The sequence below is a fragment of the Trachinotus anak genome, unplaced genomic scaffold, assembly GCF_046630095.1.
Source record: "Trachinotus anak isolate AG129_WGS33_773 ecotype Australia unplaced genomic scaffold, CSIRO_AGI_Tana_v1 ptg000028l, whole genome shotgun sequence".
In the NCBI taxonomy this organism is placed as follows: Eukaryota; Metazoa; Chordata; class Actinopteri; order Carangiformes; family Carangidae; genus Trachinotus; species Trachinotus anak.
In genome coordinates, this window is record NW_027273879.1 from 4,818,049 (window position 1) to 4,833,813 (window position 15,765).

Below are 15,765 nucleotides of genomic sequence, written 5' to 3' on the forward strand. Positions count from 1 at the left end.
CTTCCACAAACATGCCCTTTGTTACGTCAATGGCTAGCCAACCAGCCCCGCCAACCACGGGTCAATGATCAGGAGCAAATATCAATGCGATGATGGAGGTGCTCTGCATGCTGGGTTGCATGGGAACAGACAGCCTGGTCAACCATGGCTAACAGAGCGTGGCCACACAGCACAGGTTATCAGTAACACAGATCCATGACAGCAAACCAGATCCATAACTGCCCGGAGAGATGGTGTTTGGTCATCTGTTTTGAGCCCTCGTATGACATAAAGATTTGAAAGTGAACGAGAGTTAGTAAGATGACAAAAACTCTCTTTCCCTGAGAGAGTCAGTTTTATCTACTCTCACGTCTAACCACAGACATGACACAGTAGGCTGATGATCGAGAATAAGTCTTTTTGGGGAAACTCCTGCTCTGTGAAACAGACATCATTACCTCTATGAGTCATGAGATAGCACTCTGAGATAACAAATAACAAAAGTACCCTCACCCACTTTCTCGTGGTTTTGTCATTTTTGAGGGCTTCGTTTAGCACAGAAAGCTCAGAGGATGGGAGAGTAACATTCAAAATGCAAATGTGATCTGATTTGGGATTTCACAAACAACTGAATTAAAACACCAACACTCAACACTGTGTGACACATCTAAAAAGGGAACCATAACTAGATTTATCAGTGGAGATGAGAATATATTGCATTAAGCCATAATAAGCAACACACAGCATGTAGCAGCACATAAAGATAAACCCAGCCTAATCTCAAAACTCCTAGCATTCTGGCGTCTGTTTATTTGTAGGGTGTTGTCTTCTTATTACACTAGATAAATGGCTGAAGTCAACAAGTCAACAAACATTTCATTCATGCAGCTATTTGCTAAGTTTTTGCTGTGATACATGTTTGCACCATTTCGTTTCAACAGTAAATGGCGATTGTATTGAAATCTGAGGAATTTTTTTTCATGGCATATACATCGACCTGACGATACACGATCTGTAATATGAATCATTTAGAAGCAGTGTTATACAACTGTATTTTGCACGCACAAAGTCACAAGGTTATACTGTTGTAGCACCATGACAGGAAAATAAGGTCTGAGACCAAACAGTGAAGCGAAACAAACATAATGTTTTACAGTCATAACATAGCCTAAAATACACTACTGCGCTTGAACTCAAGGCTCTTGAGGTTAAAACAGACTACGCGCAGTTCCATAATTACACGTCTTGCAGATCAGATGTGGCTGAGGATGCTCACATATTGGGGGTAGTGGGTCAGTGTGAAGCTCTGAAGTACTCTAAGTTGACTCTGAAAGTGAAGTTGTCTAAATGACAGTGGTTCCACTGATAATTTAACTCCTCTAACTGGAGGACTGATGTCTGTCTCTTGACAAGAAAAGAAGCTGGTATGTTACGATTCAAGTTGTTCAAGTTGATGGACATAAAGGTTTTTGTTTTAATACTGTCTGTATTATACAGCAAATGTCTGACACTCTCATAAGAAGCAATCTAATTATGTTTACAATAAAACAGGAGTCTATGAAAAATGGCTGGACTGGCATAATTTTGTTAAGGATTACTCTACAATGGCTGTTGGATGATTTCATCCACTGAGCTATTTTGTACCTGTCATTTTATGATACTAATAAAATTCAAATATATTAATATGTCATTTATATATACAGTATACAGGAATACAGACTGCAGCCTGAAGTCCTGAAATATTAAATTGGTCCTCAAAAATATGAGGCATTATTCACTGCTTTTTGAGTTTAATAATCCCGATTGGAGACATTTAATTTCAGAAAACTTGTATATTTAATTAACCACAAGCTACTGGTAATCTGTGTCAATATAAGATTGGTATTTGCACAGTAAAGAGGTGTGTTTCAGCACAATGTAGAATAGTAGACAGGTTAACTACTGATGCATTTGGCTACAGAAATAAACAGGGACTTCCTTTAATACCACAACACACCGCTGGAGCTGACTTTGCCTGCTGCGGTTGTCGCACGGCCTCAAAAAGAGAAGGTTCGTCATTTCAGTAGAAGGTATGGGGTATTACTGCAGTATTAACTAGAAGTGAGTCAGTCTTGACAATCTGACTTTTCTCTGTTATAATAGCCACAAGATCAGATCTGTACATTTACCCCCATATCCCCCACAGCGATCAATGAAGTGTTACCTCTTATCTTATTTTCAGTCTACTGTTGTATGACTGCGACGCAGGGCTCTATATTGTGTCAAATATATGCCAGTAGGCTGTAAGGTGGTGTTTTGGAAGAGGGCGGGACCATTATGCCTGTGTATTGTGTGGTGGCATAAACATTTACAAGTCTGCAGCCTCAATACCTCCTCTGTTTAACTATGAAGCCAACAAGACTCCTTCTTCCAAGGCTCTCTCTGTCCAGAGTTCACACCATCTTTTCTCCTGTCTGCGTTTCTCTTTGACCCACTGTGCCTTCCCCACTGCTGCTGCGGCTGGTGGATCATTCTGACTAATATCACTGGTGGTAGGTAGCCCACACACCACCTCTCTTCTAGTTAGTGTGTGATACTGGTGAAGACCACACTGTTTGTCTACATGTGCACATCACTGCGGGTTTCAGAAAACAAACAATACTTTTGGGATTCCTGATGGTTCAGGTGTCATATTGACCCCCAAGCTTCTTTTATTATTATTGCTCACTCATTAATTCTTCTGCTCCACTGCTTTTGAGGGCCACTCTTTCATATCCTCACTTTTATATCAGTATGTCTATAATTGCTACTACATTAACAGCAATATATTAGTGATCCTACATGTTGCAGCTCTAGTGTTACAATGAGCACAAACAGTACTGCTTACAAAACACTGCACTGACTGTGGGCTGTGACTGACCTTTAAGTTATTATGAATATTCAAATAATCCTCATTCCCTGCCAGTAGTTGTATTTCTAGTTGGATGCATTCAATATGGGTCGAGGTCTCATACTGGACACTGGGCGAGCTAATGGAACTAGTTAATGGGAGCACTTGGCACAGCAGTTCAGTTAGGTTGTATTGAAAGCTATAGAGGGAGCCCTGAGGTCTAGGTCACTCAATTGTCCTATGCACAACAGACACACACATACACACAATGCACAAGCGTGCACATAAGCATCCACATCCCCAGACAGAAACAAATGAGCACACAAAAGGGTCCCTATAAACTATTCTGCTGCAAGCAATAGGTTCCAGAGGGGACGCCTGGTTTTCAACAGCATCGACAACAAGCAGAACATAGTCCATAGCACATGAGTAGGAGGCTGTTGATGCCCCATTTGTAAATAAAAAAACAAGGAAGCTGCACACGATACTTGGCATCGTGAAAAAAAGGGTACCAGACAAAGTGAAGTAGGAAAGGTTCAGAGGTCGACCTGTATCACAATAGTTACAGGCTATAAAATCTGTACTATCCTTTTCATCAGGAAGATAATAAAACGTAGACTGTATGAAAACTAGAGCAGATCAGAGCATTATATGGCCCAGCATATAATTCTCTTTCAAACATTTGTTTTGTTGTCTCACTATAGCACTCCCCATAGTGAGACACCTCTGTCATGTTATCAGAGTGTAGGGGGTAAGTCAGTTTTTTGAACAATTTTTATTGTCAATTTACTGTTATTGATGAGAACTGATTAAATACACTGTGAGTAGAGAGCTAAAACAATTGGTTCATTAATCAATCAACAGAAAAATAATCTGTGATGGTTAATGAATAGTAAGCAAGTAGCCAGTTTTTTGGAGAAAAGACACCAAATATTTGCTAGTTTCAGCGTCTCAGTAGTGATGACTTGTTGCTTTTCTTTGTGTTATGAGACATTAAACTGCATATCCTTAGCCTTTAGATTGAAATTTGATGAAACGTGTAATTAATCAATCATTAATCAATTATGACACTAATCATTGGTTGTAGCTGTAATTGTGATATTGACTTTTGGCTATACTAGAAATCTATAGCTTATGATTCCACTGATGTGACATGAGGGCTGGATGAGGCTACTGACAGCGGCACACATTTACAATGTTTTACTGGAAGGCAGAGCAAGCACATGTGATATAGGGCTGAAAGTGGGAAATCACAACACACACACGTACACACCATCCTGGGTACCCCTCCTGTTCCTTCCCCCCTGACGCCGAGGCCACTGGCACGATTTCCTGTCCCTTGTCTCCCTCACTGAGAGCCGCTCCCTCTTTTCTGGACAAACTTCAGAGTCCACAGCAGCCTGGACTCAGTACATCTGCTTCTATACACCTCCCTTGTATAACAACTTTCCTCACCCAAACAGGCCACACACACACACCCAGGAGAAACTCGCGTAGGACAAAAGCTCACTACTCCACACAAGCACTCAACACAAACACCCTCAAAGCAGTCTGATCCTTCAAGTGACCTTCTGGCTACAGCGGTTTACTGCATTTTTTAGCATTCCATTTAAAGCTCGCTTTCTACGCCGAACGTCTCAGCACAGTGAGAGCGCACCAACAGCAGGGAGCAGGTTCACCTTGGGTGAAACCAATAGACTAAAGAACCACAAAGTGCTATAAATACCCAGCTTGTCAGTATCTCTAACATCAAGCAGCACCAGAACAGAGACACTGCGACAGCTAAAAACCCTGTGATCTACTGAGATGAATTCAGAGTTCTCAGTGAACGGCAGCTGTTTGGCAAGAGAGCACAAGGCAAACAGGCACTATAAAGCACTTCAGATAGGAGACTGATCCTACACACAGACAAACAGCCACAAGAGAACCAATCACTTCACTGGCTGAGTACAAGACAGAGACAGATACAGAGAGACAGAGAAGCATAAGCAACAGCGTTCCTGTGAGTAAATGGCCTCAAGCAGCGGGGAGTGGTACCACTCTCCCCGTGTTAGAGTGCTGTACAAAGCTGATCTTGTCTGTACAGCTGGTGACTTGTCATCCACTTGACACTTTGCGCAAACACACAGCATTGGACAAGACTGACAGACAGATGCCACATAATACATCACATCTTGCAGTTCAAATGCACTGTGGCAAACCAAACTCTTTGCGTGTGAATTGTTTCACAGCTTCTTAAAAATAGGCTCCAAGGACAGATGTGTCTGTGACATAGACCAAGACTCACCCTCGCACAGTCACTTGTAATTAGGCAGTGGTTGTTTAAACTATTTCAGCAATGAATAATCAACCGCACACTAAAATAACTTAACAGTTTCTTTTTTTAATTATCATCCAAACAAACAAAACAAATATGAATTGTACATGCATGTATAAATATTCTCAAATGCTTCCAATTCCCCATTTGGAATTTAGAACATCTATTGTAAATTTCTTTCATTAAAACATTAATATATCACTTCTGAGCTGAGCATACTGTTGTGTCATATATATATTTTTAAAGGGCCTTATAAAATTGCTTCAAGATTGTAATTTTCTTTTTTGGTTTGCCTGTTCTCCACATGAAACAGCATGTTGGGGCAGGATGTAGAGATGGGAGGAGGGACAAAGATGAGGATCACTTGGGAGCAGATAATAAGTCTTCAAAATTAATCTCTTAAGTTTAGATGTGTAAAGATATAGATGTAGTGTTAATAGTTAACAACTGTATTAATCAGTGGCAGCAGATTTATTTATGATATCATAATGATTATCTAGAAAGGCTGCACATATTACATTATGCAGCAATCTTACTGTTAAAAAAAAAAAGAATGAAAAACGCGTGAACATAACTGTCTATCATATTCCAACAATTTATTGATCGACTGATGTTCTGTCCTCTGGCTTTCCTCTGAATGCACACACACTGCAGCAGACGAACTGAACAATAACCCTGCAATACTCTTGTCAAAAAAAAAAAAAAAAAAAAAAAAAATGTAAACACATGGTGATCCAGAAAACTGTATGGAGGGCCCTTTAAAGCACATCTGGTACTATAAAATAATCCATTCACCTTACTCAATTTCCCTTATTTCTGTTTTAATGAAGAAAATGTCTGATTGTGTGTGACACGACTGACAACAGTAATGCATCATTCACTGCCACAGAAAGAAGAAGTCAATAAAGAAACACATTTTGCATGATGACGGTGGAACAAAAGGATCTGTTTGAATGAACAAAATTACCATTGAAAGAGTTTTGCTCAAATATTGTATGTGGAGCATGTGCTTACTCAATCAAACTTCTTCAATTCATCAATTTCAACTGGAATAGAAGATATGTGAAGAGCCAAGAATTAGGGAGAACCTCCTCAGAACTAAGTTCACTGATTGTAGGACCCAACTTAATTCGTTCTGGCAAAGTATTGTAGAAACTCATAAATCCACAGCGTTGCATATTTTATTACTATTTTAAAAACATGTTCTCTCATTCAGGTTGTGTGAGGAACAGCCAAGAGGAAGTGGGCCAGTGAAGGCTGACGCACTCAAACAGAAAGTCCACATTCTGCCCACAGGGCTATAGGCTCAACCACAGTCACTGACAGAATAAACATTGTCTACATATAAGTATGTCACATACTGTTTGTGTGTGTTCAAAAGATATTGAAACCACAGATTTAGAATCATCCATGTACCCAAACCAGAACCCATAGAAACGCGTAGACACGCACCCACATCTGCCTTGACAACAACGATGACTTGTTTGCAAGCAATGTCAACTTCTCTCTTCATTCCTGATTTAGACTGGAATCGGAAACTGGCAGCAACTGTGGGACATCCCCTTCATTGTATGCCAGCTCCCTGACCCAGCCATGCAACCCAGGGGTCTGAATGATTTGACACACTCAACCCCCACACACACACACACACACACACACACACACACACACACACACACACACACACACAGACACACACAGACACACACACACACACACCCACACACCTTTTCTTTTTTGGATCCTCACACTTCACCTCAGACACTGAGACTATTGACTCTTGCTTTCAGTCACCAAGGCCACTCACCATTTCTGCTTCCTTCCCTGCTGCTCATTTTACTTTGGCTGCTTAAAAAAACTGCTGACAGATATTTCTTTATTTAATTCTTAGTGATGGACATTAATGTATCTGTCATGTAAGCACTCTAGTCAGCAAGTGCATTAAATAACAACGCAATAAGCTGGGTTCTATTTGAAAAATACATAGCCAAACACTGCCTCTGATTTCAAACTGACGTACAAAAAACACAAATCTGAGCGCTTTGAAATAGGACTGTAGTCAAAAACTCGCTGCAAAACAAGAACTGAAAAAACATCATAAGTCACACGGGTACTAGTAGGTTTCAGTAGTGATTCTCAGCTCAACATCTAATCAAGGACTTGTTACAGTTATCCCACCAGGTGCATTCAATTGATCTAATTAACTTGCAGCAGGTTAAAAAGGCATGTCCAGGACTGACTTACAGTATTCCTCCCTTAGATGAATTGAACTTTATACTGTATCAGAGTGAATTGATATTATAGAGACTTTGGGGTTTGGTGAGGTTATTCTCCATCTTGAAGTCTAAGGAGTATGACTAAAGATTAAGAGACACAGGATGCAGCTGTGGTAACTTATTACACCTTCTCCAAAGATTCTTGTTTTGATTAACAAGTTGCGATTCGTCATGCGGGTACATTTTATGACCACGAGCCTGCACTTCAAAACAATGTGAGCATGATGATAGACAATCGTTCCTATCTGTCTGGATCAGTCCCGCCCCTACATGCTCTATAAATGTGCTCAGCTGAGAGGCTGTGTCCCACCGGGTAGAGAATGGAGAGTCGTCTTCAGTGTTTGACCAACATTAGCAAAATAACTGATGACAAAACACACAAAGAATTCCATTGATTGCACAGACAGGTTACATCCTCATCAGACAGGCTACTTCAGAAACCACCAGTGGCAGCAACTTGACGACTGTGCAGTAAGCATTCAAAAAAATCCAGTGAAAGCACTGCATTTTCCATATAAACACACAGATGCTTATGTTCTTAATGAATGAACAAACAGAGGAATTATCTCTATCCGAATGGCTTTTTTTTTTTTTTACAGCAGAGCCATGTCTTCGATGCATTTCAAACACACACTAAAACAGGCAACGTTGCCAAAGTAGCAGGTTTATGTCATATGAGGAAAATGTGGGCCATGCCTCAGCCTCAGACTTATAATTTGACACTTTAAAATGTCCTAGAATTAAATTAAATTTTATTCTTAAGAAGAATATTTCAACTGATGCCATGTTCAATGGAAATGTGTGATATCATCAGTTGTTTTACTGATGCAGCATGTGATTAGGGTTTTCTACATGAATTAAATAAATGTGTTTTTGTTCTACAGAGCAGGCAGAGGAACAAAGCAACATCAGAACAATGAATTAATGTTCTGATCAATCAGGAATAGGTGTGGTTTTAAGTACTATTGTGCTAAAATGCACAATAAGTCATTACATGTTTACAATCAGGTAAACTTAAAACATGCAATGATTAAGATCAGTGTATATAATAGAATAGTGGCATTAGAATGTGCTAGAGGCCACCAAGTTTGGGCTTGCCCCCAGACCCCCCCCTGGCTGGCTACTCCATACCCTCGTGGAAAGCTCAACTGAAGCTGAGACCTCATCTGTACCACCTGTCCATCTGTTTTAAACACATTACTCACTCTGCGGGTCCGTACCTGATGAGGGCCCTCACAGCTACTGAGACTGGGCAGGACAGGGTAGACAGACAAGATACAAACACACCCACACAAGCGACGACTCTTACTGCCTGCTGGGCTGAAATGCACTGATTTATTAAGCTGAGCACACCACCGATTGTGTGTTTTCAAAATAAAGTATCGCAGCCCCTGGCTCTGTGTAATTACACAATGATGGACTGAAATGCTTTAACTATAGAGCCTCTAGATGCTACAGGCTCACCAGGGTGAATGTGTTCACACAGCTTAACAGGAGAAGCACAAGCTCACTACAAACACTAATAAATGAAATAGTGTTAACCCCAACATGTGGGTTAACAAACACACTAAGCTACCATGGTGAAGCAGGGCAGGCAGCGTGAATTTAAGATGCTATGATTACAGCCACACAGTGTAACCAATACCAGTTTATTGCATTGTGTAACTGGATTAAGAACACAGCATGTAGGCACACTGGCAGGCCCTCACCTGATGACGCAAGATTAGAGCAGCTATGGCATCTGTCTACAAACTTCAGAGGTGATAAGGCAGACAGGCAGCCTGTGATGGAAACCTGCAGCTCTGCGGAGCAGCCTCCTCGGGCTGGGTCCACCCAAGATTTCAGCGGAGCAAATGAGCACCTTCCATAAAGCCACACGACACAAAAAGCACAGCGAGGAATGTCCCCTGCATTTCATTCTGCCAGCAAGCCTATTTTACATTAAAGCTCCAAAACTGGAAACAGCTTGCAACAGCAGCGTTAAACAAAGAGGTGCACCTCCCCAAAAAACAAAGCAAGTATGCATGTATTTAACAAAAAAAGTGATGAATAAATGCAACGTGTGCACACGATGAAACTTCTGTAACCAGCTTCTCCTGTAACTGTGCAAGTCAAACAGAACCCTGTGCTTTAGAAGTAGTGTCTTTGTTCTGTTCATTTACATCTAAAAATCACTGCCCGTTCTTCTGAATTGTTTGGATTCATTGCTGTTTGAAATGTGGAGAAAACACAGAATAGAAAGAGAAAGCTATACCCACTTACTTCATTGTTACTATTATCATATTAAATACCCAAATCAACAGTCCTGTTTCTCTTGAGCCCAGACCCTCTTTACTTAATAGCAATGGTCTGATGTCAGCATTAATAAGAAAGCAGGAAGTATTGGAACAACAGCTAGCATTGATGTTACAGTCATGATGTGTGTCTTTACCTGTGTCCTCATCTAGATCCCCCTGTAGAGAGGAGTCTGTGTCCTCTGAGGAGGCATGGCTCCTCCAGCTTATGTTGCCCATTCAAGAGGCCTGAATCCACACAGTTACTAGTCCAGGGGTGAATCTGATACGTTTTGTATAATGAAGACTTGTTGGTCAGGCTGGCATTTTCCACAGCTGTCACTCAATAGCACTGCTGAGAGTTAGTCACAAACTAACCGGTCCTCATGATCATCCTTGCTTGACTCAGCCACGTTACACAGCACTTAAGAGGAAAGATCCACAAATAGCACTGAGAGAAGGCAAGAGGAACTGAAAACCTAAAAAGTTTTTTTTATTTTTTATTATTCCCCTCGTAAATGTCTTTTGAATACAGCTAGAATCACATAATCCTGGACAAAAGATCTGAGTGAAGCTGTCTAAGATGTCATCAGTGGTCCTGGAGAGGGTCCAACCCACAGTTATCTGGAGTGGGGATGCACTGAACAGTCACAGGGAACTGAGCAGGCCACCTGCGGGAATAAATGACCTGCTCTCTGGCACATAAGCCAACACACAGCAGTGAAATCAAGTGAAGCATCATCTTATAAGACAAACCCCTCTGAGAAAAAAAGTCTCGAGAGCACAGATGGAAGAAGAGAGATGAATATGACCTGTAAATGGAACTCCAATTGAATTACATGTGAGATCTCTGAAAACAATCCCTGTTGAAGATGTTGAAGGTGGAACGGCCTTTAAAATCTTCATGTTACCAAGACCTGATTGCTGTCATAGACAGCCCTTCACTCCTCATCGATAGCTTTGGTCCAGCAATTACCCAAGATGTAATCCATCCATTTCTCTCCCTGATTCTCCCTCTGTGCAGAGGCTCGATTGCCATCAGCTTCCTACCTTTCTCCACCCTCTTTCCTTCCCTCCCTAAGCTCTATTCCCTGCCTCTTTTTGCTTTCCCATACACAGCACACACACACACACACAAAAAACTAATTACAACACAACTAAATCTATATGGGAACAGCAAGCCTCTCATTCTGTGGGAGAGGGAGGGCGAAACGCTTGCTGCCATCAAACCTCAAAATTGCAGCATGTCAAACCAAGACCATAGCTTGCCCTGTGCAACAGTGGGATCACTCATCAGCAATGTGCACAGACCTAATCGTCCGGGCAACCCTTTTGTAATCATGACTACTTTAGCCCTTGCTCAGAGTTTTGGTGACTAAGGCATGTGGGACTTGCTATTCCTGTACATCAGACAAGGAGATATTTCAGTCTGAAGCGATGCAGGAACCACTTAACAAACACAAAGCCATGAAATTGACTTACACTTGTTAACTCTGGGAATGCTTGATACACAGATACACACTATGTCACGGGGGGGGGGGGGGGGGGGGGGGGGGGGGGGCATCTAAAATAAGGAACTGATGGATTAGTTCTGCTGTGGCTGCCCACTACCATTGACTGTCTACTAAGAGAGGAGTCTACAGGCTAATTATATAACACTGTGCTACTCCCACAACTTTGTTACCAACACTGACATGCCAAAACTGTTGTGTCACGATTCTAGTCTCTCTGCAAAATTTTGCAACTGCGATAATGATATAAAACCTTAATTAAGGCTTCCTCCTTTTAGACATGAAATTGTGTGTTTATGTGTGCTTCTTGCTGCAAAGATGATCAGACAGACATATAAAAACAGCACTAAAACACACATCCTACTAGGTGGAAAATGAGTGCACAACATCCATGTATGAGAACACGTGGTTTCATAAATATGCAATGACTAAGGTTACAATACAGTTCTTTTTCAACACAGTGCGGAGAAGCTTAAGACTCAAAACTTACACTGACTCTCTACTGTTATTTATCAACAGGAATGTCTTCATGTAAAGTGGACACAGGGTTTATTCTGCGAAATGCAGCTTTAGGTGTTAGGTGTCCACAAAAAAAATACCAAAAAAATAATAATCTGACCATGTCACCAATGATAGAGCCTGTTTAAAGGGTGTAGATTAAATGTGTCATTGCCAACTGTAACTGCAACAGCGGACTCATCTCAGACTGTCTAATTTATAATCATTTTTATTTCATATACAACACTAAAACAGCCAGGCCAGTTTTGTTCAGATGAAAAAAATGTTAATTTACCCAATTTTGGATGGAGGTTTGATGTACAGAGAAAGTTATCTCCTATTAGTATGTGCTGACATGGACCTAACAAAACAGTTATTCAACACACATTAAGAACATGCAAAGGCACATCTGCTTAACACATGCTCTGGTTTGAGTACCCACTGTATATCTTTTCCATTTTGCAGTCAAATTTCCCTGGCAGCAACCTTCTCTCAATCCATTTAAACAACTCCAACACAGTACACCAAGTGTGAACTGAAGTGACAAATAAAAACACACTCCCATATTTTCAGTCTTCCCCACCCTGTTCGTTTTCTCTGAGGAAAGCACTGAGATGCAGGTTTGGCTGTCTGCTGCTGTTAGCTTTTCGGGCAACACCAGCACAGACACTGAATCTGTTTATGGATTACAGTTTGAGCTGCCTGAGTGATGAAGTCATGTTGGTGCGTATACACAGAGTGGGGTTCAGTGTTGAAACAGACACAAGAACCACCCACTTGATTCCCCTGGAAGGTGACATCCTAGCTAAGCTCCAAACATCGAGGTGAAACAGGTAAAGCTGCGTCAGTGTTTACCCCTTAAAGACAGGACAAGTCAGCAACAGCAGGACACAGTATCCATGGTGATTAGGGAGTATGTTGATGCAGCTAGTGACACTGCATAACTTTCCTGCTGAAGCTTGGGGATTTATGTGTGCACTGATAGGCCTACTTTGTCTGTGTGCTATGGTATCCATTTAAATGGTACATCTTGGCATCACATCACTATTTAAACCTTAACCCACCACTATATCCATGTGCAGGAATTCCTACTTACAGACATAACCTTAATTTCACTTTCTCCAAATCTTTTTCCTGTTAATTTGCTCTTCGAGGCACCAGTGAATTAATCTCACTCTGTCAAGGTCTAAACCTGGTCCCCTTTCTGTGGAGTCTCCACAGCCTAAACCCACTTAGATAACAGGGTCCTTTTAAAACCACCTATTTCCATCAATCCTTACATTCACTCTCCCTCTCTCTAAGGGAAAGGCTTAACGGGCTGACACTGAAGCTCTGCCTGCTGCACAGTTTTACAGTGTTACCATGAATCCCCAGCCTTGCCCCCTCTTTCCATTTCAATGACAGCCAGCACAGTGTGTCCTCTGGGGACATATGTGGGATCAATGAGTACATGTGGAGGAGAGCAGAGACAACAGGCCAATGAGTGACCTAGTAAACACCACTAGGAACCATTCAGGTCCACATGAGAGAGTGGATGCAGGAGAGAATTGATGGATTGGGTCAACAGTCTGTGTTATCCAAATACAGTGTATTTAACTTATCATTGAACCAGAGTCAACAAAAAAAAAAGTACACTGCCTCTGAGTTTTCATTTAGCTGTGACCATATGTAGTCATCTGTCTGCAAGACACGAAAGGAATCGGAAACTTTTACGCCAATGAAGAATGACTGAGCTAGTGGTGGATGACACTCCCTCCCCGCCTGTTACTGGGAGCTGTGTGTCCGTGTGTGTCCGTGTGTGTGTGTGTGTCCGTTTACTGCAGGCATCACCGGACAGGACTGTATGTGGTGGAGACAGCTGGTGGAATGGGATGCAAGTGTAGCTGGCGGGTATAAAGTTTCCTTCCAAAGGCATACCGGAGACCACCCTGTTCCCCCCTTCACACTCGGTGCGCTCTCTCTCTCTCTCTCTCTGTGTGTGTGTGTAGTGCTTTATTTCCTCTTTTATTAAAGCTGCCGGTAAAATGAACGGGGGAAAAAAATGCCACGTGCACAACGTTGAAATCAACACAACACAAATACACACCGCGGTCCTGGGCGTGAACGCACCACAACTCCAGGGCACTGCTAGGTAACAACGCAGCTAGGGGCTAGCTACTGAAAAGCTAACCTTTAGCTGCTAACAACCGTTACAAACCCATATTATAAACGGCCAAAACACGACACAAAAAAAATTATCCCAAGCACCATACATACATGTATTTATTTGTCTTCAAATGTTTCTTTCCGAGTAAAAAGCTGATTATTATTTTTTTTTTCTTAGATACGATAGCGGTGTTTTCAAACAATCACAACCATGGTATATTTACGCTGAGAGTGAACGGTGAAATGCCGGTGAGGTGAAGTGCCATGTAAGCTGTATAATGGCAGCACATTTTTATGGTATTTTCTGGGCTAGCTAGCCCACGACATCTATCTCGCCAAATTGCCGGAGTAGTAACAACGTTTAATGGTTTACTGGTCAGTTAAGCAGCTATCTCTAGTCAGCATGGGGTTGAAACGGCACAGAAAACCCATTTGCCCCAGCTAATACCAGCTAGCTTATACGGACGACGCTTTATTTTAACTGGATAGCCGAGAAAAGAACAATCCATAAGGCCCAATTAAACCACCATTTACACCGAACATGTTCGTTTTGTGGAGCCCCATTTAGCGCATAAATCTGTCCACACACCCCGAATTTGAACCCTCCTAGTCCCGTGTGAGGAATACCGTTATACAGTATCCCGAGCTGGAGCAGTGTGGTTGGGTCTAGCCGGGCAGGACTTACCTTGCTTGCTCTCTATTTTTCCCGACATTTTCGTAGCCAGCAGCTGTGATCCCACTCGCAGTTCAACAAAACGTTAGCTACAGACGAGCCTCGCCGTGTGTCTCCTCCGATTATTCCCTCATTGTCGATATGCTGTTGTGTCCATGAGATGATTCCGCCGGGCTTAATGTGATATATTTATAGGCCACACACATTGGTACGGTCAAAAACTGTCTCAGTCCGTCTCCGGGTAATTTTCACTGGATACACACACACCACCACATACACACACACACACACGTTAATGTCTTGAACCTAGACTCGGGCAGGGAGCCTTCACTCAGTATAACAGCGCCCCCTGGTGTGAGGAATTAGTCATATCAAGCTGTCAACAAGGGGATGGGCGTGTTTGAATTTCAAGTCAAAGAGTTGTAATAAACCCGAATGTCTGTCTGTTTGATGGGTCATGTGTAAATTTGTGTAAATGATTCATACATTAGTCATACAGTATATTCAGTGGACAGTCATTCTGTTAAACATCCAAAGACTGTCCTAAACCTTACTGTACAGCTTTTGGGATTAAACAAAAGTATTATAGTATATTATATCATTGTGCTATTCTTTTTTTTGTTATTTGTTATTTTCTTCTATTTATTTATGTGTTTTTTCTATATATATTTAATTTAGTGCGCAATTATTTTTTTTTTAAATTCATCTAATTTATTTATATATCTCCTTATCTATTGTTTTTGTAATACATCTATATCTAAATACATGCCTTGTTTCAAAGATAGCACCAGTAAGCAGACTCTATCAAAAACTATCAAAAAGGTATTCACAAAGAGTCTACTGATGATGAATACATAGATGAAATACATAAATTACAATAAATAAATAAATCAAGCAAAAACCATTGTAGGACAGCTTGAAGGGGTGTTACATAACTGAGTTAAAAGTTGTAGTCCATGTCACACAGCCACATCTTGAGGTTCTCGGCTGTCAACATCCTGTATCTTAGGCTTTCTCTCTAACGTCCATATTGCAACATTTTTCCAACTAGAAGTTTTTCTTTCTATCTACACACACACAGTTGAACTATTCATCCTCAAAAACTACCTTGGCACACAGTGTAGCTTCTTCCTGGCAGTGTAATCACTCTACTACATCTTCTTTCTAACAATATTGTTTTAGTCAATACAGTTTTTCTTGAGCAAGGTCCAAGCCCTTCACTGC

At 41.3% G+C, this 15,765-nt stretch overlaps 1 protein-coding gene across 14 annotated transcripts in view; it reads right to left on the reverse strand.

The window, feature by feature from the left end:
- The window catches only part of rapgef1b (Rap guanine nucleotide exchange factor (GEF) 1b), a 200,089-nt gene that overhangs the window by 27,815 nt on the left and 156,509 nt on the right, over positions 1–15,765 (reverse strand). For 9 of the 14 annotated variants that reach the window (XM_071466909.1, XM_071466907.1, XM_071466904.1 and 6 more), the window contains exon 1: positions 14,554–14,827. The exons of 1 other annotated variant lie outside the window; for it this stretch is intronic. In XM_071466909.1, the coding sequence (XP_071323010.1) occupies positions 14,554–14,581 (28 nt within the window). In that variant the 5' untranslated portion in view covers positions 14,582–14,827. Of the gene's footprint in view, positions 1–14,553; positions 14,836–15,765 lie in introns of those variants that run through there. 4 more of the 14 variants (XM_071466915.1, XM_071466914.1, XM_071466912.1 and 1 more) reach the window with 2 other exon arrangements.